General features: G+C 37.8%; 1 protein-coding gene across 3 annotated transcripts in view; it reads left to right on the top strand.

The window, feature by feature from the left end:
• DCLK1 (doublecortin like kinase 1) overlaps nucleotides 1-24,941 on the top strand; it is a 387,346-nt gene that overhangs the window by 304,357 nt on the left and 58,048 nt on the right. For all 3 annotated transcript variants that reach the window (XM_006158451.1, XM_006158453.2, XM_006158452.3), the window contains 4 exons: nucleotides 11,023-11,107; nucleotides 12,718-12,826; nucleotides 20,847-20,904; nucleotides 21,383-21,502. In XM_006158451.1, the coding sequence (XP_006158513.1) occupies nucleotides 11,023-11,107; nucleotides 12,718-12,826; nucleotides 20,847-20,904; nucleotides 21,383-21,502 (372 nt within the window). The remainder of the gene's footprint in view (nucleotides 1-11,022; nucleotides 11,108-12,717; nucleotides 12,827-20,846; nucleotides 20,905-21,382; nucleotides 21,503-24,941) is intronic.

Here is a 24,941-nt window from a genome sequence, read left to right as displayed (position 1 = left end):
ACCTCCTGTGTGGATTCCCCTACATAACTGGGGAAACTTAACACAAAAATCACTCGATTTTTGAGTTTTTTGTGCATTTTCATATGTAGACCCAATAATGGATACAAAAAAATACACTAATGATATAGCAGTGTAGAGTCATAATGCCCATCATGAAGTTTTCTTTTTAATCTTAAATGGACATGTAGATAAAAGTTTCCTGAAATTTCTGTGAAGTATATCAAAATGGCAGTAGCAGACATATTTTTCTTAAAGTTATATTCTTTTTAAAATTTGGATTGCTGGGTTTTTTAGAGTTTTTTTTTTTTTTCAAGATGATACAGATATTTGATTACATTTTTTGAGAGTAGGAAAATTATAGTACTTATCATTTTGTGGATTAACATGTCTAAGGGAAAAAACTTGCATTAGTAACACACCTCATGAAAACTCTAAAATTAGGCATTAGGAATTTTTCTGTTTTTTGTCGTCAAGTAAATTTTATTTGTTAAAGTTACCATTTTTTGGGAAACAGCATAAATATAACTTAAGCTATATGCCAATGTGAAGAATTTATTCAATGGCATTGCTATAAATTATATAATTCTTCCCACAACCATATATGCAATATTTTTTAATGTGCAGAGGCTAAAGCTAAGGTTTTTACTTCTATTTTTTTTAATGCATAGACCTAGAAAAACACATAGCCCAAAAAATCAGTTTGAAAAACCAAATTCTCTCAAATGGTGCTGTATAAACCAAGAGACATATTTTTCTTAAAGTTATATTCTTTTTAAAATTTGGATTGCTGGGTTTTTTAGAGTTTTTTTTTTTTTCAAGATGATACAGATATTTGATTACATTTTTTGAGAGTAGGAAAATTATAGTACTTATCATTTTGTGGATTAACATGTCTAAGGGAAAAAACTTGCATTAGTAACACACCTCATGAAAACTCTAAAATTAGGCATTAGGAATTTTTCTGTTTTTTGTCGTCAAGTAAATTTTATTTGTTAAAGTTACCATTTTTTGGGAAACAGCATAAATATAACTTAAGCTATATGCCAATGTGAAGAATTTATTCAATGGCATTGCTATAAATTATATAATTCTTCCCACAACCATATATGCAATATTTTTTAATGTGCAGAGGCTAAAGCTAAGGTTTTTACTTCTATTTTTTTTAATGCATAGACCTAGAAAAACACATAGCCCAAAAAATCAGTTTGAAAAACCAAATTCTCTCAAATGGTGCTGTATAAACCAAGCCCAAAATATCCAAATCTTCATTCTACTAAATCCTATATCTTACTGGTGCTTTGGAAATTTTTTATATGCAAAACTCCTTTTGTGTTAAACCAAGTAAGTCTATGACTATAACCCATTGTTAAACATTAACCTACTAATTCTGCTCTCCTAGTCCTCTGTTTTAAAACTTAGAGCCAGCTTTGCTCAAACATAAAATAATTACTTTTAAATCTGAATGTTAAAAATTAATTTAATGTGTATGGTCTATTGTATTTAAGCCACTAGTGATCATTTACTTTTACTAGTTCAAACACTAACAATTTAAGACTTGTGAAGCATGGTTTGATATTCTCCAGGCTTAACATATCTCAGTAGGTGATAAATTAAAATATATGATGCCATTTGGAGGCTTCTATTGGAAATATTTTTTTCAAATTTTACTTGATACTGAATTTAAAAACATTTGATTCAAGATGGAGAGAAATTCAGTTGTCACAGACTACTTTAAATGTTATTGATTTATCTCTTTGATAAATTGTTCAACTAGCAAATTTTACCATCTGCTTTATACTTACATATGTTACCATCTCACTTTACAAGTGAATAAAATATTCCAACCAAAAGAAGGCGACAAAAATTTTTAAAAAGTCTCCAGACAATCTAACAGCATTTGAAAAATGGCCCTATAATAATTAGTTCTTCGTTATTCTGTCTGTTGGACAGAGAGACATTTCTCTGACAGGTTATTTGGGAACTGCAAACTGAACCATTCCATCTTGAAAGAACAGCTCATAATAATACCTGTTCCAGACTTCAGGTTTTAAAACTGTTTCCAATAGGAATGAACAGAGACGCCTGCTGAGATCAAAAGGCTGCTTTGTTTTAGCTGAAACAGTAAACATCTGTGGGGTTGCCTCTTCTGGTGTCTGTTTTAGTTATGTCTTCGTAAAATGCATTACTTAATACAGTTTAGTCCATGAAAGATTAGTATGTATTTGACTAAACTGTCAAAAATGCAAAGAAAGCAGTGGAACAGTTAACTTAAATCTGGTGGGGTCAGATGGTGCAGAACAAAAATAAATTCCAATAATTTTCACTTCCCTGCACTGTCAATCTTATGGACAACTACTGCTTAGAAAGGTCCAATAAATGCTATTTGTTCTAGGTAAGTGGCAGATATTGCCAATTGATATAAAGCCCATGGCTTTGTTTAGACACGACAAAAAGAAACTGGACTGCACTAATTGCCGATAGATATCATGGCCCACTTTCCATTCAGGCAGTTCCAAGGGAAATGCTATTCCACAGCATTTAATCTTTTGAACATATGACTTTTATTAAAGAACTGTTCAGGGGCAATATATATCATTTACTTTTTGAAACTAAAGTCCCTCTGAGATTGAAACAGCACACCATTTATAGACTTTGAGATCTCTTTCTATGCAGAACATAATTCTATTATACGAAAGCAGAAATAAAAAATCCTTAGCAACAAACCAGAAGTTTTCAGTTCGTTGATGGAATCAAACTGGTGATTTATAGGCACTTAACATGTTCTTACTTATAGAATTCTTTCTTAAAATGAAAAGCATGAATTTTAAAATTATTCTACGGAGCAGGCGAGCACTTCAGCAAAAGCCATGCATTTTTGTCCTTATGGTAGTCTTTAAATGTGCTCTGAAGACATTGTGCTATAGTGGAAAGTTTGATTCTTGTTCATTTGCTTTCACTTCCTTACACGTAGACATAGTAGAAGAAGGTATTAGAAATAGTTCCCTGCTTTCAGCATTTTAGAAATAAAACGTGATGATATATAAAGTGTGAAGTTCAGTGTGAACGCAAAAGGCTGTGGTTCTAAAAACCATGTGGTATGTTTTTTTGTCTTGCTTAATCAATTAGTGGGGGAAGGGAGGGCAGACTCCACAATGTTTCTGTACTGCCATAGGTTTTTAGGAAGTGTCAGGTCCACCCATCTGTACACATCCTTGTGTACATATATTGACTCATCTAAATATTTAAAAACCACGTATTTTCTAAAAAAGGTCTGAACCAGCATGAATGTACTCTCTATGTTCCCTCCATTAGCCAGCAGGGGTATTTTTGTTGCATCCATTGCTGATCTATACATAATTGGGCTCATTTGCTCTCCTTCTTTTTTTCCCCCACTTAAAAGCAATGAAGTCTAAAATGAGAAAAACACATTTTTCTTAATAAAAATGAATTAAAATGGAGAACAGTACTTCTAAAATTTTATATATTTTAACTATCAGACTACTAAATTTGTCTTATGTGGCCATATATTTGTACAGGTGTGTGGATGTTTACGTAGATGTGCAACTCATCGTGTATGTGGGTGTGCCTATGTATTTCTGTATGTGTTATAGAACACGATAGTAAAGTATGGCATTTGTGGCACCGCCTTACAAGTTACTGGCTCTTGTGGAGTTGTGGGTCATAAAGTTCATGTCGTAAAGTTTACACTGAGACCTATTAGCTGGGGCATGTAAGTTCAAAAGCAATTAAACTAATATGTCAAAATGGTTTCAAATATTCAGATGTACCAATTTATCCCCCAAAATTTCAAAATCCATATAAAAAATTTGAAAGTTCAGACAAATCTAATACTGTAAGTATATGTTAACGTTTGTACTGTTATGTCTTGGTGTTCAATTATTAAAATGATTGAATACTATAAAGTTTTTCTATTGTGTGTATATTGATGACTTGGAGTGATTGTCAGTTAATAGTCACTAAACTGATTTTTTAAATGATTTTAAAAATGACATTGATTTATAGAGTTGTGAGTAATTGATTATGTCAAAACAGAAATAGAAGAGGATCCAAAGTCTATTTGATCTTAAGTGTGTTTAATAACAAAGCCAGATAACCTGTAAGGCAATTCTGTATGTTCTTTTGAAACACTATTCTAAATTGTTGACATATGTTGAATATACTTGCAATGTGTGTGCGTATATCTACATAAATGTACATTCACACTTGAAAATGTTAATTGAATGAATTTACTATGTATGTGTGTATTTGCCTACTTGCATAATCCTTGCTAGTATTTCTAATTGTGCATGTTAGTGACAATTGTGTTTGATTGAGATATTCCACAGAGGTGTAGTGTGAAAATTAGAGAAATATTGAAGTCAATACACCAGTTGCCTGATACAGTCTGTTATACTGTCAGCTGAAAAGTACGTTTAATTTTGTGCCTGTAACGCATGTGGAAAAAATAGAAAATCAGAGGCCCTCGCTATAATTTTTAAGAGTGCATGACATATGGTGTCTTAAAAATGTGGTTCATTTAATAAAGATGATGGATAAATTCCAAAATAGTATAAATGATGCATGTAATACATGGGTGTTTGCATTATATATGGCCATAAACTGTTTTTAAAGCCAGGGTAGTAGGTATATGAAGTTTATAGTCAAAGAATTATGAAAGTTGATTTTCTTGTGATGTGTTTTTTGAGGAGATTATACTCATCAGCAAGCAAAGAATTGAGTTTATTTTTTCTAAGACACTTTACTTTGAAATGATTTTGAATGTTGTAAATGTAGATAAAATTTTTATAGAGGTTACATACTTTCTGCTTACACTTTGAGTTACTTAACTGTGTATTCATCTCTTAAAAAGAGCATTTGGTGTTAAGATGTTTTAAACAGCAATCTATTTTAAAATTTATCCATTGAGGTCATCAGCAGGATTTTATAGAGTAAGGCTTGACGAAATGTTTCATTTAACTACTCAGTTTTGGAAGTTCCATCACTTTGTGTTGTGGTTTCATTGTAAAATGTTGTATCTTGTGTTGCACACTGGACCATGTTATTCCTCTCAAAGTTAACTCTGTGACACTTACCACCTTAGAATAACTATATAATAAACAGGAAAAACTGCCTATGTTGTTCAGTGAGTTTCTTTCAGAAAGCCTGATAAATAGACATTGAAATTGATATGACCACTTGGGTTAAGGGTTAACTTCATAATCACATATATGGCAATCATGTGTTGTAATTAGCATCAGCAAGTGATTCTTGAGATACTGCAGAATGGTAGCACATAACATCTAAGCTATAAAACACCGACAATAACAAAAAAAATAAGATTATTATTTGATGAAGAATTCTGTTTCAATTGGTTGCATTAAAATCACTAGTATACCTTTGTCTCAGGATTGCCTTAAGGGTGAATTTGTTGGGCAAATTGGCAACTGGTTGTAAAAAGAAATTAATATGAATCTATTGAACATACTAGCAGTCCCTTGTGCTTGAAGACACTTTTCCCAAGGTCAATCTAATTTGCAAGAAAAAACATGCATGTGTGTAATCATGTGTAGTAGATAAATAAGTGTGTCAAATAAATATATAATAAATTAATAATGATAGTAATAAAATACTCAATTTTCCTACTTTAACTTAGGAAAAAAATAATATATTCCCTTCATAATATGGCATAAAGGAGAATAGAAAAGTTTGCTGTCCAAATTAGAAAAAATGATTTTGCATTATAATTATTATAGAAGTTCAATATTCTGGTTTTAAGTCTAACATCTTTATTAGATTTATTTTATCCTTAAAATTATACTTTTCTTTAATTGGGTCCCTTTATTATTTCTATAATAAATATAATCAATGTCCACAGAAGCAATTAAGGCTGCCTGATACAACAAAGAGTATAGATCCCGTTATAACTAAAGGTATTTATGATGAGACTTCAAAAAAGTTCACAGAAAAACATTGAATTAAAGTGTGAGTTTATTTGATGAAAAAATTTTAAATCCATGCATAATACGCAATTTTCATGAACTTTTTGAAGACCCATCAGTTTTTTGAAATCTTGGTTCTTATAGCATCACTAATATAGACGTAATGTCAGCATTCTTATTTTCATTTTCTACTCCTCTCACTTAACCAATTTCATAAGTAACAGTTCTCTAGTCTTAATATAAAATGAAATTGAATCTTCCTGAGGACATTTTACATTTTTCAGGATTCATTCTTAATTAGGCCATAAACTTAATTTAGTCCAAATATACTAGGAGGACTGTAGACAAAGACTTTGGTAAAAATAGCTCCCTTTGCACCTTGTTTCAAATAATGAAGCCTTAGTAGTAATTGTAGATCAATGCCGTCAACTTACTGTTCTATACCCACTTAAGGAAACAGACATATGGCTTTTGTGTATTACATGGAATCCTATGAGTTTCAGGCTTTCTACACCAAGATTATTATTTCATTTTGTTATATGAGGTTATCTATAGACCTTAAGTTATGATCACGAACACAACTTGTTTGAGTTTGTTAACTATTTGTTGGTTGAGTTTCTTTTATAAACTTGATCCAGGAACTATACGACAGTGACTATTTGATTTCTAAGTTCTTTTTAACCATTTTCCAAATCAGTATTAACCAACAAAGTGATAAGTATATGCCAAGACAAAAAGTGAAGTGGAAATAATACAATTATCCAATCAAAGCTAAAGTTATCTGGTGAGTCTTTTCTACCTCGATTATATCAGTTGTATCAATTGGATTTTAAAATCTTTATGAAGCATGGGACCCCAGCTGAGTGACAACATTTATACAAATGGCAGAAATAACTCATACCATTTAAAATGAACTGTTTTTTTACTACACAGTCATCAGCTACATCTTGGTAAAATGTGGTTAGAGCTGTTATGTCAGCTTTCTCACTTACTTCAAAAAGTGTGATATGTTCTCCATCTGTTATATGAACCCAAGTTAAATAGCTACATTTAGGATGTGTTCTTACTTAGGGCAGTGCTTTTATGAAGGTGTGCCATAAAAGCATCCAGGTGCCAGCAACCTGCCCAAATGGTTCCCATTAAATCTGCTTGGAGGTGATGACATTTCAAATATCACAATGTCTTTCAGAGCATTTTAATTGCATTAAATTCTAAAATAGCTATATGGTTTGTACTGTACACCCAGATGCCTTGGAATTAGCAGACTATCTGAAACAAACATAAAATCTTGTCAGCATGTAGACTAGAAAATGGTTTATCTGTTCAGAAATGCCAAATAGGTAAACTGATTTTATTTAAAAGCAATCAAAAATATAGGTGGGCCTTTCAACTTCTACTGGTCATAAGTAAAGAATGGTTCATTTAAATAAAGTCTAGTTAATTCCATTAGGTTAATTCTAAAGAACTTACATGTTTTCTCTTTACTATTTTCAAAATCCTTCAATCAAACTTACAAGTATTAATCAAAATGTTCCAGCAGGGGCTAAGCTGGTGTATTTAGAAGGATTAGTGATGACCATATTCAGAGCCGTACTGAATACTGTAGTGACTTCATTGAGAGACAGAGCAAAAACATAAGGTGATAAATTCAGAATCCAAAAAGTAACAGACTGGGAGGATATGAATGTAATAAAGATGGCATGTATAAATGTGAAATCCTGGACTTGGTTCAAAACACCAGCCTCACAGATAAAGAATAGGGACTTGTGCATACCTGTGAGCTCAGTATAAGGTTAAAGCCCATGGTGCCAATAACCCAATATGATCTTGAAGCAAATTAATATTCTATTCTTGAGAAAGAAAACTCTCCTTCCCTGCTGGTCAGAGCTCAGAAAATATTGCATTCAGTTTTGAACACCAGTTTTGAAGAGACAGATTGACAGATGGAGTGTATCCTCAGGAGGGAGATGGAATCGTGTAGTCCTGTCTCATGACAACCAAAGAAATTGGGAATATTCATACTGAAAAAGAGAAGAGACAAAAGGAGCCAGTAGCTATTTCCAAATACCTAAAATACTGTCATATAAAAAAATGACCTGCATTAGATGATGCTAAAGATGAGACATGAGACCAGTGAATTGAAAATGTGGAGGGGCAAGATTTCTACATGAATCAAAGAACTTTCTTTATTTTGCATCATATTAGCAGTTAAAGGGCTGCCTCAGGAAGTAATATGTCCAGTACTGGAGGTGTTTGGCCACCTGATCCCAAGTCGGGAATTTGGTCTCTGTGGACGTGGGGTGGAATAGGTAATGTTTGAGATCTATGCTAGTCCTTTAAATTCTTTGAGTCCATAAATACCGATTATCCTAGAAAAATATATAAAATTAAGTATCTTCTTTGAGAAAAAGATGACATCACTAGAAATATATTTATTTTACTGTGTTTGAGCATTATAAATAAAATAAGAATTCTGAATTTTCAGAGTACCCTGTTTGTAAGTAAAAAAGTTTTTCTCTTAAAACTATCAGTTAACTGTTACCCTCATGCAGCAGGAAATTTGAAACAGCATGAGGTGTATTTTCACAAACACAAACCTAAAGTCAGAAATAAGCATTTGTAAACATAAGTAAACTTAAGTTAAACTTAATTTTTTAAAAAAAACAGATCCTAAAATCCTTGAAGGATTTTTGTGATAAGGCAGAGAAAACACAGCTGGCACTGTGGCAAGCATTCAGGCAATCTGACGTTTGGTGGCACTGTTGAAAACGCGATTCATTATTTGATAAGACAGTTTAGTGAATCATATCCAGCAAGTGTATAAAACGTTTGAAAGTTTAAAAAAATGTTTTCATATACTTTGGATCAGAGTTCTGTATTGAGTACCTAATGTTCTTATTAAAAGAATAAGCTTTTGGAATTGAGTATGTAAACTATTAATTTGGATTCTGGGTGAAAGAATGTGTCTTTGTATTTGAAAATTTAAGATACCACATGACAAGGCAGCACCTGCCACCCCAAACCACAATGTGTCTACATTATTAAACACCATTTGTGATGCTGCTGGAAGAAATTCAGGGACCAGAAAGCTCTGAAGAGGAGGTCTACATTTTAGACATTCACTTAGGGCCTTTCTGCTTGGAATACCATTATGTCTACCGCAAAAGCAGTGACACAGGGGATAAAGGATTTCACTGTTCTGGAAAACACATACCTTTCTCTCAAATGTGGTAATGTTAATGTTTATTTTCTCCAGTCATTGACATAATAAATCTGCCTTGTCTCGGCCTCATAGACCAATGTTATAAATACAAGGTTTTCACAAACAGACATCAGTAAAAGTCAGCAGAGCACAGCTTAGAAGTTCATCCATTTGCAGTCCCTTCAACAGAGTGGGTTATAAATACCTAGTTAGTGTCACGCTAAGAAAAACTCTCTTTTAAGGTTACAATCTGAATCACCCTTTCTAGCCTAACATGTGACAAGTGTGTGCTGCCAGTCACACAAGGAGAAGATGGAAAAATAGCTTAAGTCATCAGTCTTGCTGATGGGGCATTTTTATGATACTGGAAAATAGTGGGCACATCTCAAAAACTGTGTGGCATTCAGAGGTATATAAGAATAATCACAAAACTTCTAGAATGTCCTATATGGAGGCAGATGCATCATTACGATGAGCGGTCTTCAACAAGTTCATGAAAAATGCATATTGTGAAAAAAACTAGGTATGGATTTCAATTTTTTTTGCAACAAAATAAACTCATGTTTAATTCCATTTATCCATGAGCTTTTTGGAGTCCCTTTGTATTAAACTTTCATTCTAATCAAGTCAACCATGAACTTTGTTGAACTTGTCCAATGAGACATACTCATCTTGATCACCCCCCAGAAAATATTCCATGGCACTTGACTCAAATGGCTCTTCACAGTGACTGAAGTTGCATTTCTCCAACTGTATTAATCTTTTTAAAGAAAACCAAAATCTTTAAATTCCTTATGCAGAACACTGTTTGACATAATGAATTTATAGAACCCCCCCTCCCTTTTTTATGCACAGTTAAGGCTAAATGGAATGGGAAGGAGGTTGAAGGGAAACAGGTAAGCAGAGAAAAAATAGGTCAGCTTTGCTTCTCGCCACCCCTTCATTATTAATTCAACTACAGATTCCCCGTCTCTCTGCTCCACAGACAGCCGGCACCATGAGCCAATGCCGCCCCCTCACCGCCTCCTGCTCCCGTCAGGCCAACCAAGTGGATAAACCCAGGGAAACAGAAGGAAGATCTTTTAGGACAAGCTGTGTTCACTATTTAGAAATAGCATTGAAATGTGCAAATTGTTTTCTCAAGCGAAAGATACAGAGATGAAAACATTCATTGTTAAAGTACTGCCCCACAGTCAATCATAATATTAAATATTTAGTATTATTTTGTCCTCATAACTATCTAATACAGTTGTTACCCTGTTCGCTCTCATGGTCTTGGCTCAAAATCCACCAAAAATACAAGGAAATCACCAGGTCAATATTTTTCTTTCTGTCGTTACCTCAGACATATGTAACATTTAACAAACCAGTAACAGCTTAGTGCTTGTGTCTGTATCTCAAAGTGGAATTAACAAACCCACTCTTTAACCATTCTCCTGAAGTTGTGATATGGCTGAGTATTAAGTTTCAAGGATATTTCATAAAGAGAAACTGAAGAGAAATGTTTTCTATTGTGAGAATAGGAGAAGTAGTAGGTTAGTTCAAACCGTACCATGTTGGAGGCTCATTCGCTGATAAACTGGAAGAGTGAAGTGAGAGGCCTAAAATCTGCCAAACCCAAACAGTTAGCTACAGAATGCTAATTTTGAGAAAAAGGAATAAGAAGTCATGAAGTACCCAAGGTTATTATTGGTTAACAGAGAAGGAGGGAGTTGGGACTCTAATCAAATATTTTAAGGACTTCCTTTTCTAAATGCTAAGACCAAATCCTCCCTGGTAGTGGAGTGAAGCTATCTCCTGAGATTCCAGGTAGGGCCGAGCTCACAGAGACTTGAGCATGCTGACACAGTTTTTTTATTCTCTGTTTCTGTTCCCTTACAGAGCTCTCAACATGGCGGCTCTTCTACATCACTTGCATCGACCAAAGTCTGCAGCTCAATGGATGAGAATGATGGCCCCGGAGAAGGTGATACTCTTGGGACTTGGTATCTGAGGAGAAAGAAGGCTTGGCTTGTACAAGGAGCAAAGGATGGGCTGGCTATCTTTGCTCCAAGAAACTGTAACTTCTCAGGCAGAATGGCATGGACAAGGACAAGAAGTTCATGAGGGTTGATCTCACGGGCATAGGATTGTACATGGTTCCCACTGGAGATTGCTATCTATGGAAATGGGAAGGGGAGATGTTTTGGAGGTGCTTTGTAAATTCAGATGTGTTTCGATAGACAAAAATCTCTGGGCTGGTCCTACAAATGGGAGCAAATGTGTGGCTCCTTTGGAGTTAAGATGGGGAAGAGAGGGGAGACTTTATTCTGGAGATCACCTAGATAGCCTTTAGTAGGGTAAGTCACCTACCAAGAAGTGAGGAGTCTATGCAAATACTAAGAGCAAAAGTCGTGGCAGCAAGCGTCGTACATTTGTGTAACACTTTCCAGAAAGCCCATCCACTCTAGAATCCAGAGTGGTACAGACTGAACAGCATCTCAGACTCAGATAATCATGCTGAGGCAGGAATCTGATGATTGTGGGTTCCCATTGATCATTCTCTAGCCCTAGACTAAATGTGAATTCAACAATCACTGAGAAAGCCCATTCACCATTAAAGTTTTCATTTTATTCTGAGGAGAAACATGTAGTTTCAGTTTCTGAGGAAAGGTCAGAAAAAGAGCACATTTAAAATATACCCTAGGCTTCCATCACATTTTGCCTGAGAAAGAGCTGGATTTAGAACTGTAAAGCATGTAAATTTTAGAGCCCAGCTATAAAAGGCTTTTTACACCCCTAAGATGTTAAAGGTTATCCAGGATATTTATGTGACCTAAGTGTGACTTATTTAGTTTTACGGCCTTAGATATTTAAAGCCTTATTAGGCATTTGCAAAATATTTCAAAATGCATATTTCGGGGGGAAAATGCATTGTGTTAGTGGCACTAACATAATTGAAACTACAAAACTGTTCTGTTCACAGACATAATAGATTTTGCAATTTTCACTCAACATCTGCTATGCAGGTTGCTGGTGAGAACATTTGTCTAAAATCTGCTCATTGGTGCTGGGGAGGGGTAGCAATCAGTGCTTAGTTCCTAAGGAATTTTACGGAGATCTCCATTTCAGGATGTAGTAAAGCTAAGTGTCCAAACAGCAGGCATTTTTCATGCTTGTACAATGTCAAGCAGTCCTAGTCCCTTACAAACTTCATTTTCATCATGTGCCATACATCAGAATTTCATTTTTCTGTGCACAGTGGGTATTCAGTAAATGCTATTGATCAAAATGGCATAAAGTAAAAAAGGCAAACTTCCTCCTCAGCATCCCCACTGCAGCACAAAACCTAAGTTGTACATATATAGGTGAGAGTGGATCCCATTTGTTTCCTTTTAGTTTATCATTTGTCTTAGTGAAAACTGTTGAGTATATACAATGTCAGTGAGGAAGGGGGGCAGTTGCCTCACTGGACAGAAAATGACATATTGATTCCGAATCAGTTCCAGTCTATTAGATGGTACTTTTAAATATCTCCTTTGTGCAACATCTGTGTTCCCTTTTCTACCAATAAAAATGTACTAATGATTCTTTCAGAAGTGTTGGAGGAAGGCTTCCAGATTCCAGCCACAATAACGGAACGATATAAAGTCGGAAGGACAATAGGAGATGGAAATTTTGCTGTTGTCAAGGAATGTGTGGAAAGGTGAGAAGGAAATCATTTGCATTGAACTTTAAGGGAAACACTTGGCATTATGTTTTCCTGGATTGTGTCTCTATTTGGAGTCTATGGCACATATGGAATAAGTTAATGTCTCAACCCCAGATGCATTTTTTTTTTTTTTTTACAAAAAAGAAAAGCCCCTAGAAACAGATTTGAAAAATGTAGTGATACCTGGGAACAATCTATAAATTAAAGACTTTGACTTTTTAAAAAATGTATTCAGTGAAACCATGCCAGCTCTTTCAGGTAAGTCTTTTTATTATTTTTTTATTTTTTATTTTTTTAAAAAGGAAAAGAAAGAAACACACTAAATCATTTTCCCACACTCTTTTGATGCTTTTTAGAGGTCAGAATGTTCTTGTATGGGGTTCTGGAGTTCATATATCTAATGTATAGTATCATAAAATTAAATATAACAATAACCTTGCAAGGCTTTAAAATTCATATGTACTGATCTCAACAATAACAACAGAAAATGGTATTTAATACATTAAAATATGTTTAAATGAATTTGTGGGCCAAAGTGAAAGGTTTAGAGTGAAAGGTTCTTGATAACTGAGGATAGTAGCAGGTAGAACCCAGACTAAGGTGTCCTCAAACCTTCAACTCAGTGAAAGATTTGGATTTCTTTTCCTGGGTATTTGCTTGCCTCAGAGGAACCTGCCCAGCCAGCAGCTTTTGCTCAGAGCTGGGCAAACAGAATATTGAAAAATCAAGGGTACCTTTCTTCACTCCTGTGCCCTCCGGCTTCTGTTCCTCTTTATTGACAATACAGTCCCTCAGCACTGTTTGAAAATCATACTTTCAACGCTGCCATGCCTCTTAGAGAAGATGCTTGGGACTGAAAGACCCCAAGAAAGCTTTAACCTGGAAGGTTCAAAACTTGTTCTTTTTGGAAAGTTTTTGTTTGTTTGTTTTTTGCTATAGGATGCATGCGCTCGCCAGAAAGATAGACAGACAGAGAGACAGAAAGCGAGAAATCACGTCCCAGGGGGGATGGCCACACCACAGTCCCTTCTCCTCCATTCTCCTCTCAGGATTTCGGGCACACATGCACACGTGCCCGGCGTGAGTTTCAGCCACTGGGTCTGGGACTCAAACCGCATAGTAGAGCTGGAAATCTATGCAGGGCCTCAAATGTAAGGAGTGATTTTAGTTTGGCCAACATTTGCAAATAATGCTACCCCAAATAATGTATTAGAGTCTTCATTCAGCTACTCTTATGGACTGGATCTCAAACTTTGTTCTACACTTTGTTCCACCTCAAGATGCCAGCTGGGCTAGGATGTTCTCCACAGTGACAGAGACCTTCTGTGGCAGCTATCAGGGAGGGGCATGAGTAACCGGTAGCTTCAAAAACCCTTTTGTTGATGCTGTAGGGTCTCCTTTCTCCTCAACACCCCTCTTTCCCCCACGCCTACTACAGAGTTCAGCCATGTGTTGCATTACTGCCAAACATGAAAATGTCCCCTACACCTCCCAAAGCCGAAGCAGCCATAGCTTACTGAGCACAAGGTATCTGCAAGGCCCTTAGCTGATGATATTTCATATAATTATAATAATTCCTTAATGTCTCTATTACCGTGGCCATGGGTTGAAAAAGGAAGGCTGTAGAAGTTTCTTGGCCATTAAACTAGCTAGCAAGTAACATGGCTTAGATCAGAGTCCAGCTCCAGAAGCCACATTTTAATACTCAATATTCCAATAAGGAGGTTCCCACAAGGCGCTGGCTTAGCTGAGCCAAAATCACACGTGTCACATTTGGTCTTGTATAAATAAGACAGAAATTTAATTGGGAAAGCCATTGCTAAGGTAATGGATGGACCTATATAGGCTTATGTGTGCGTTTATTGAGTGTCAGGAAAGTTATGGCATGTTTTTTTCTATGCAAAAATGTGATACAACTTTTTCAACAACCCAATGTATAATTTTATATTTTATTGGTACTTTTAGTGATAGTAAATCCAATCCTTTTTAATTTTATTTCTACTGTAGCAGAAAAATTCCTTTTTTAGCAGATGGTCATGCCCTCACACAGTGGGGTATCTGGTTATTTGCCAGTGTTTATCATCTGTTGGTGGTATGAGCTGTTTCTTCCAGCCAGTCTATGGGTCAGGACAGCATCTTAGTCCAACAATCCTGGTCTTCTCACAACAGAAATTTCTCATTTCTCCCTCCAGAATTAATTTATTTCTTTCTAACTTGCATTGCATTCATTTTGCATGAGTTCACATCTTGGGTCTCACTGTATGAAACTTCAGAGTCTAAACAACAGATTGCTCCAAAGCGTGTCAGTATTCAGCTCCTGCAGAAGAGGACATATGGCATGTGCCCTCTCTCCCTAGAGGTGTCACGAAGCATTCTTTTAATATTTTCCAGAGGTCCAAGAAAATATAAGCAGGCTAAGAATGTTGCAAATGGCACACGTTGCTTGGGGGTACATGCTGCCGTATTTTGAAGAATGAATATGTATTTGCAAGGACAAGTATGTTCCTCTGCTGTTAATAATCCGCTGTCACAGGCAAGATTTTCAACAACAACGAACGAAATAACAGTGTCACATAGGCCTTTCTTTCCACGGTGGTCTGTGCAGGCTGATGTTTTGGTAGCGGCTGCTAGGGCCATTTATTTTCTTCCTGTGCACCAGGAGCAATTTCTCAAGTAGCCTTGGGACCCTGGGACATGCTGAGGGAAGTTACCAGACTGTGACTTTAGCTGGAAGAGACATGCTCTATTTTCAACCTGTTTTGTGATTTTGAGGCCTTACAGTGAACTTAAAGAACTGAAAAGCACTCGTGAGAGGTCAGAGCATGAGAGAGGACTGGTTATGAGGTGGCCTTCATCTCAAAGGTACTTGGCTCTGTGTGCAACAATTACTACACAAGCCAAGAGTCCAAGCAATGTGGTCATGAGCAGCAACAGTGTCCCAGATGGCTCTTGGCCCTCCTGCACACCTCACTGCTTGCATTGTTTAGTGATGCAGGCACCAGAGCTGTACTAAAATCCTGGGTACGGATGCTTTCCTTTCTCCCACCTCCACCTACAAGACTGAAGAATTACTCAACAAAACACAGGCTCTAGCAATCAACATAAGCAGGTGCAAACCCACAGAACAAGCCAAGACCTAAGGGCCACCAGAATGGGTTGTGTTTACCTAGAAAATCTTCAGAATTCTCGAGAACCTGCTGTCGTGCACTTGGAGTTTGAAGACATTTCCTTTGGAACTGAGATTGGGAGGATAAGTCAGGATGAAGAAACATAGACCGCAGGACCAGCAGTTAGCGTAATGGCTATGTTGCTGGACTCCCACGTAGTCAACCGCAGTTCGCATCCCGGACCTGGTGGCTTAAAACTCAGTGAGAACTCATATAATATTAGCTATTCTTACTATTCATAGTTCCACTAGGATTTCACTCTTCTTGAATCTTTGCCTTATCAACAAACAATAATCAGACAGAACACAGTTCTCCTTCTGCAGCTGGAAAGCAAAAGCTGACTTCTGATATAGAAAAAAGAGTCAAGTTGTTATCATTACATCAGAAAAAATAAAATGTCTGCGTAGAGCCTTCCAAACACTTCTAAGATTAAAAAAAAAGCCCTGCAAATATGCAAATTTACAATAGCTAAAATGAAAACTAAAATGAAATCTGGTATGCACAAGAAGCATCTAAAAGTTGGGAACCAGCAGTTAGCGTAATGGCTATGTCGCTGGACTCCCACGTAGTCGACCGCGGTTCGTGTCCCGGACCCGGTGGCTTAAAACTCACGCAGGGCGCATATGCGTGTGTGCCCAAGGTCCCGAGAGGAGAATGGAGGAGAAGGGATTGCGGCGTGACCATCCCCCCTGGGGGGTTATTTCTCGCTTTCTGTCTCTCTGTCTCTCTCTGTCCTTTTGGCGAGCGCACGCACCCTATAGCAAAAAATCTCTCCAAAAACAAAAAGCAGCTAGATTCCATATGGTTGACTTTGCGTTTGGAGTCTTGGACCTGGTGGTTTAAAAATCACACCGGGGGACCAGCAGTTAGCATAATGGCTATGGTGCTAGACTCCCATGCAGTCGACCACAGTTCTAGTCCCGGACCCAGTGGCTTAAACTCACGCCGGACACGTGTGCATGCATGCCCAAGATCCCAAGAGGAGAATGGAGGAGAAGGGATTGTGGTCTGCCCATCCCCCCCTGGGGGGTGATTTCTCGCTTTCTGTCTCTCTGTCTTTCTGGCAAGCACACCTGCCTTATAGCAAAAACCTCTTCAAAAAAAAAAAAAAATCACACCAGGCACATGAGTGTGCATGCTCAACATCCCAAGATGAGAAATGGAGAAGAGATTGCAGCATGGCCATCCACACTGGGGCAGGGGTGGTGACTAATTTTTTACTTTCCTTCTCTCACTCTTCTCTTTCTGTCTCTCCAGTGAGCACAAGAAAAAAAAAATGCATATAGTACAAGTTCGTAAAATTTGAAAATTTCTCTGCAGTGGCTCAGGGTCTAACCTTAGCTCACACTTACAAGAAGTGGATTGTCCAAATGGGTTTTTCCATAGACAGGGAGAAAGGCAATATTTTCAGTCGTTGCTGCTTTTGTTGTGGCAAAGGAAGTTCCATAAACGGTCAATAATTTAATGTTAGGAACGAACAAGCAAATGGCCTGTGTTTCCACTGGTGACCCAGTTGTCGAGGATTCTTCTCCATACACTAAACTGTAGGCTCCTCAAGGCCAAGGGCCAGGTTTTGCTTGCCTCTGAGCTCGCCAAAGAACCAGGCTTATAATTCCTTGCAGAATCATTACACAGGCGCAGTAGTTCTCAGAGCTGAGGGCGATAGGAAGGCAAGTACACTATTTAAAGTTTTTTCTTGCCAAGTATTTTCATTTAGAGCAAGCACTTACCCTTTTATTCTTATGTTATATTTAGTTCCTAACACCTGTTTTCAGAGTCATTTTCCAGACCGACTACTTTCCCATAAACATGTACTTCTAGTAATTAAAATTTTTATTGTGTGTCTTTATAGTTCTGCCTCAAAGGATCAAGACAGAAAAGTTGCAATATTAATTCTGATGGTTCTCTATGGGGCTCCCTCTCCAATATAAAATATGGGTAAATGTAATGGAGTGTTTAATCCCATTATGAAAGGTTCTATACAGAAAACTCACCAGGTTTTTTTTAATTAAGCCTAGGGCCACCCTAGCCTCAGTTTCCTGTCCTTTTCCCCTCAGCTGTAGGCTGAGAACAGAACCTGCCCGCTTGGCCCCCTGGGAACCAGCACGCCTGCTGACTCAGTGGGGATTCTGTTCCATGTCTGTCTGGCTCAGAGGAGAAGGCAGCCTTCCCCGTTCCTTTGCTAAGGAGTGCTTGAACATTGCTCATTGGACGCAAAGGAGAATCAAATGGCAAGCATGCAGAATCACAAAGCTAAGAAGTGCCCTTCTCTCACCAGCAAGATCCTCTCTATCCATCCCTGTTGCGGAGGTGGTGAGGGGAAAAAACAGCTTTTATTTTTGAGCCTCACAAAGCCCCCTCCTCACTCTCTGACCCCACCTGGGATTACTGGTGATTACTGAAGCAGTCAATCCAGAGGTCTGGATTCCCCTGCCACAGAATTAAATATTGTCAACCTGAGAGGACATTTATTGCTCAGGACAGTATTGTAATCTCAGATTTGCTTTATTATCATTTTCTAGTGATTCATGTAAAGCAGAATCCAGACACTCTTCAGCTTTTCCTCTTGCTTAACCATTTTCAAATCTCAAACAAGTTCTTCTAAGACACTACTTAAAGGAGACCCTGTGGTCTTATATAAAGTGAGGAATCCTTTATATGTGAGTTATTTCATTTTTTCACTTTCTCATATGTTTTTCTATAATTTTACATTTCTCACGTTAAATCTTTTGTTTTTGTTTCTTACGAAAGTGCCTTTTCTCTACCCCAACCCAATTTACTACCTTGCTCATGATCTGGGAACATCCAGCACCGCAAGCCCTACGTCTAATCATGGCCTGGCCTTCACCTACGTCTGTTATGGTCTCTGCCCAACCGTGGCAGAGTATCTGTTAATAAATCAACAAAGGCAGAGTGGGAGGGGCATTCTCAGGCTTCTATTGGAGATTACTTCCTCACAGCATTAAGGCCCTGTGGGTTGCTCAGGACACCACAGCTCTGCAGGAGGGCCTCCCTGAAGCAAACGGTTTTTACCTTCTGCCACCTGAACACCACCACCCTCTCATGGAGAAAAGAGGCTTCAAAGTGGTTATCTGATTCTGGTTTTATTCCACAAGTATAACTGTGAGATCCAAAGTATGTTGTGGAGCTTACATCAAGCAGGGACCTGGAAGTGTAATGGGACAAGCATTTTTAGAAGTAAATGACAAGAATAGTTTCTAAAACACCATTGAAACACATTTTTTAATACATAGCCTCTTAATTTGTTGATATGCAAATTTCTTTCTTGGTCTAAACAGAAAATCTCACCATATTGAAGATTTTTAAAATTTTAAATTTATTAATTCATTTCTTTCACACATGTGTGAGAGAGAGAGAAAGGGAGAAAGATAAGCACTCTTCACAGGGTCTCATGCTGTGATCTACCCCCCAGGTTTCCCCAGCATGAGCATACATGTGGTATGTACAGGCTGACCAGGGAACCGAACCTGTGATCTTCAATATGGACCCAGCTCCTCCTGAGCAGCACATTAGCACTGCGCCACTGAGCTGGTCCTCTGTACTTAAGATTTTTAAACCCTATTTTTAAATTTTGGTTTTTTATCAACCTTATTTTCATAGTAATTATGTGGTTCCATAAAATCTTAGCTAGTGTGTCCTTAGTAGTGTGTCCTTGGACAACAAATATGTCCTTAGGTTTGACACTACAGTATCTTAGAAATGTTAACACAGGTTAGGAAACTATTTAAAGGCAGCAGTGTGACTAACTCCTCCTTCCCACATCCATCCTGGAGGAGGGGCAGTGTTCACTGAGCGACATGGGAAACAGAGACCCCAACAACTCGGAATCTTCATTTTGCACAGCCATGTGGCTTTGGGAAAGTACATTGATTTTAACTGTCACCTCTATTTTCTTTCTATGAAATGAGACAGCCATACCAAGCCCAAGAGTCACAGGAAGTTCCCAAAATGGTTTTATCCCTTTCTGTCCACCTTAAACATATCATCCATGCATTCTCCAGCAGACTTTACACACAGACTCTCTCACTGAACCCAAGTCTATAGAATGGGGTCTGCTTCTTGAGAGTCAAGAATCATGAGAGTTATTTGGAAAACAGTCATAGTCATGGTGGATAGAGAACCTCAAGAAAGACTTGAGGCAAGAAGAGCAGAAACTCACCTCTGCTTTATGCTCCAGACATCCCTTCACACCTAGAAGGAGGACTCGAGCATGGCAGTAGCAATGGAGTATGTGGTTTTTTTTGTTTTTTTTTTTTTTTAAAGACGTTTTTGGTATAGGACACGTGCACTTGCCAGAGATGGCAGTAGTAATGGAGTATGTTTTTTGTTTTTTTTTTTTTTAAAGACGTTTTTGGTATAGGACACGTGCACTTGCCAGAGAGATAGAAAATGAGAAAAAATCCCCAGAGGAGTATGGCCATGCAACAATCCCTTCTTCACTCTCCTCTTGGGATTTTGGGTATGCACACACGTGCGCCTGGCATGACTTTTTAAGCAGCCAGGTCTGGGACTTCAACCACAGTCCACCTTGTGGGAGTCACAATGTAATCATTAGGCCATTTGGCAGTCCTGCAGTGGAGCGTTTTTATCATAAACATGGCAACATAGACAGCTCAGGATTTTTCTATGCTAGCATGTTGGTTGTCTATACACTCAGTCAATACTTAAACACTTGCATGTTTCCTTGTAAAAACAAGGAACGGAGATTCTTTCACAAAACATTTGCACAATGATGCAAGATCAATTGGGTAAGAAATTAATTCCTAACAGAACAATTCAATAGTTCTGAAATTAAGTTTCATTTTTAAAAATCTTTTTCTTTGCAGATCAACTGCTAGGGAGTATGCTCTGAAAATTATCAAGAAAAGCAAATGTCGAGGCAAAGTATGTATGAAATTTATTCTTATGAAATACAGTGTTGGGGGAGCGGGTAGAAAGACAAAGATCAGCTCTCAAATAAACATAAATTCATCCTAAAAATTGCATTTTGGTGGAATGGAATGTTATAAGTTTATTAGCTTATATATTTTTATAATATTCTCAGAATAAAAGTTGGATGCTCTTTTTGTTTATTTGTTCATTTATTTGTTTACTGTCTTCTACTTTTGTGATTCAAGTCGTATTCCATTCTTCAACATACATTTGTAGTTATGGTGGTACATACTAAATTTATAAGCATTATCTAAAGAACTTCAACATTTTTTTCAATTCTGGGCTATCTGAATATCATATAAAAGGTATATTCATTATAATTTACTAAGATGCATTTCCCTCAATCTTCAAGCAGTATAGGTGTACTCATTTGAGTTAGTTCCTCATATGCTTTGTGCACACCGACTAAGATAATTTTTCTCTTGGACAGGAGCACATGATCCAGAATGAGGTATCTATTTTAAGAAGAGTGAAGCACCCCAACATTGTTCTTCTGATTGAAGAGATGGATGTGCCAACTGAACTATATCTTGTCATGGAATTGGTAAAGGTGTGTATTTTGGAAAATAAACTTTTTTTTTAAGAGACAGATTTTTGCTATAGGGCATGTGTGCTTGCCAGAGAAACAGAAAGTGAGAAATCATCCTCCCTCTGGGGAGGTGGGGAGGGATGGCCATGCCACAATCCCTTCTCCTCCATTTTCCTCTTGGTATCTTGGGCATGCACGTACATGGGCCCGGCAAGAGATTTTTAAGCTGCTGGGTCTGGGACTTGAACCGCAGGTAACTATGTGGGAGTCTAGCAACTCAACCATTACGCCATCTCCTGGTGCCTTGAAAATAAACTTCTATATAAGACATCATACTTTCCCATATTATAGAGTTTTTTCCTTCATTTCCTCACACCATTATTCACTCTCTCCTTTCTGTGCATTGGCATGATAGTGGACAGTATCAACAGCAGAAATGAACGGCAAGGGTTTAAGTTCCAGGCTTGGCACATATAGCTTCATTACTTCAATAAACCTCTTTATATATCAGTTTCCTCATATGTAAAATGAGAATCATAATAATAATACCTACTCAATAGTATTATCGTGGGAATGGAAAGGCATAGCTTCCACCAGTTTGTGTGACACAGAAAGTGTTAGCTACCAATACAATTTTTGCTGTTGCAATGAAAAATTGTTCACTTTCCTATAATTACACCTAAAGTATCAACTATTTTGTAAAAACAAACTGTGGACTTTAATTCACCAATAAAATAGAAAAAGAAAAAAAAAGAAACACACAGCACTGATAGTAATGGGAATAGTCTACTGTAAATGTTGTAATTTTATCCTCTTATATAAAATGGTGTTATTATTCTATAAAAACATAGAACATAAGAATAGCTAAGTGTTGACGATGGTTCAGGACAGGCAAAAGGTATCTCACTTATTCTCTCTAACTCTATCCATTTGAAAGTTTTAGTACTTTGTTTTGTTTTTTAATGAAGTGGTATGGTGGTATGGTAGATGGTGGTTAAGGTGGCTGGATCCCACATGGCTGACTATGTAGTTTGAGTCCCAGACCTGGTGGCTTGAAAAACATGCCAGGCACTCATGCGTGCATCCCCACACTCCTGAAAGGAGAACAGAGTAGAAAGGATTCAGTGTGACTGTCCCCCTGGGGATGACTTCTCATTTTCCCTCTCCTTGTCTCTCTCTCTAGTGAGTGCACATGTACTATAGCATTTAAAAAAAGAAGAAGAAAAAAGGGAAAAAATGGAAAGTTCAATTTTTATGAAGTTATCTTTCTATATCCTTTTCACTATGCTAATCTTACTGAAGGTTTAAGTAACTTTCGCTTTAGTTTTAAACTGTAAATTATTTTTACTACCTTCAGCATCAACTGTGTGCATTGTCTGTGGGAGCCTTCAGCTCCCAGAGCTGGGTTTGGAATCTCACAGCCTAGCCAGTGACTATGAAATGGAGGAATTTTCTTTTTAAAAATTTTAAACAGAGGCCAGCCCCCTATCCTAGTGGTTAAAGGGAGCTAAATCTCATATGGACAACTGAGGTTCAAATCTCAGCCCCAGTGGCTTGAAAACCATGCTGGGCTCCTGTGCACGTGTGCCCAAAATCCCAAGAGGATGGGATTGCAGTGTGACCACAGTTCATTGAGGGATACTTTCTCTCTGAGGCAAGAACACACACCTTCTTGCAATTAAAAATGAAAAGACTATTTAACATAGGAAAATATTTAATAAATTTATGTGTTATAGAAAAGTGTTAATTCTAGGGCCTTTAAGGTTTCATTATTCATAGTTGCTCTACTTGAGATACGTTAACTTGTTGGTTTTTTACTTCATGGTTATTTTTATTTGTAGGTGAAGGCTAATTATTTTTACACTAAGTTAAAATTCGTTTCTTTGGGCGAAGGGGCCTTGTTTGTAGCAAGGTTATTGCCATGTCTGAGACTGAGGGAGGTAAAAATGTTATCATTGTTATTATTACAACATGGGAAAGTCGACTTCATTTGCTTAGAAGCTTTTTCATATTGGTATTCATGATCAAATTACCTTTTCCTAGCACCATGAATTGTGCTTTCTCTAACACGAAGGATAGTGTTTTCACAGTGATGTTACGTTCAGACCAACAGCTTTGAACCATGTCCACTGCCATTCTGCTTGCTGTTAAAAATTGATTAACTCCCTTGGGTCCAGTAGTTAGCATAATGGCTATGTCGCTGGACTCCCACGTAGTCGATCGCGGTTCACATCCCGGACCTGGTGGCTTAAAACTCACGCCAGGCGCTTGTGCGTGCGTGCCCAAGATCCCAAGAGGAGAATGGAGGAGAAGGGATTGCAGTATGGCCATCCCCCCCGGGGGGTGATTTCTCACTTTCTGTCTCTCTGTCTCTCTTTCTGTCTGGTGAGCGTACACGCCCTATAGCAAAAACCTCTCCAAAAAAAATTGATTAATTCCCTGTTGTTATTGATAACACCACTGTTGTTGGCTGGTTTTTGGAGAGCTGAAACTCAATTAAATTGACAAAAGCTCAGATATTCAGAACACATTTTGTGAGAAATCTTAGTCGGATTGCCCACCACATGGGGAGAGAGGTTTCAAAAGTTTATGGGAACCAGCAGTTAGCATAATGGCTATGTCACTGGACTCCCATGTAGTCAACCGCGGTTTGCATCCCGGACCCGGTGGTGTAAACCTCACGCCGGGCGCGTGTGCGTGCGTGCCCAAGATCCCGAGAGGAGAATGGAGGAAAAGGGATTGAGGCATGACCATCCCCCCTGGGGGGTGATTTCTCGCTTTCTGTCTCTCTGTTTCTCTCTGTCTGTCTGGCGAGGGCACACGCCCTATAGTGAAAACCTCTCCAAAAAAAAAAAGTTTATGGAAAATGGGTGTTATGAAAAAATGGCATGGATTTCAAAACCTTTTTGTACAAAAATAAACACGCGCTTTAATTTTATTTTCCATTAACTTCTTGAAGTCCCCTCTTGTGCTTAGACGGGTGACAATAGCAAGATCCTTGTTGCACTTACCAGCCTTCGTGAATGCCCTCTGCATCAGCAGGCTCTCCTGCAAAGCCCAGAGAGGGTCTGTATAATAGAGCATTGGTATTCCTTAGTAGTGCCACCACATCGTATTCTTAGATGCAGTGGCTAAACCAGAGCTTCCCTGAGTCCAGGTCTGGAGGCTTCCCAGGAAGAGAAGGCCAACCCCATGTTTGACATGACAGTCTCCTGTAACTTTCTTCTAGAGAAATCTAGGTAGGATTGTGCTACACAAACCCTGAGAATCTGGTGGTATGCCAGTCTGGAAGTTACAGGAAAAACAGGGCCTATATTCCAGAAGCGAGTGAAGCAGCAGTACCTAATGATGGTGACATTCCACAATCATTAGGTACAAGAGTTTAGACCTCTGCCTGCCGTAAGTGCCACTTGTAAACTGTTACGTGTTCAGAAGAAGGAGGACCTTGTGGAGGAGGGGG

Source organism: Tupaia chinensis, unplaced genomic scaffold (genome assembly GCF_000334495.1).
Source record: "Tupaia chinensis unplaced genomic scaffold, TupChi_1.0 Scaffold000597_1, whole genome shotgun sequence".
In the NCBI taxonomy this organism is placed as follows: Eukaryota; Metazoa; Chordata; class Mammalia; order Scandentia; family Tupaiidae; genus Tupaia; species Tupaia belangeri.
This window is presented reverse-complemented; position numbering and strand designations above follow the sequence as displayed.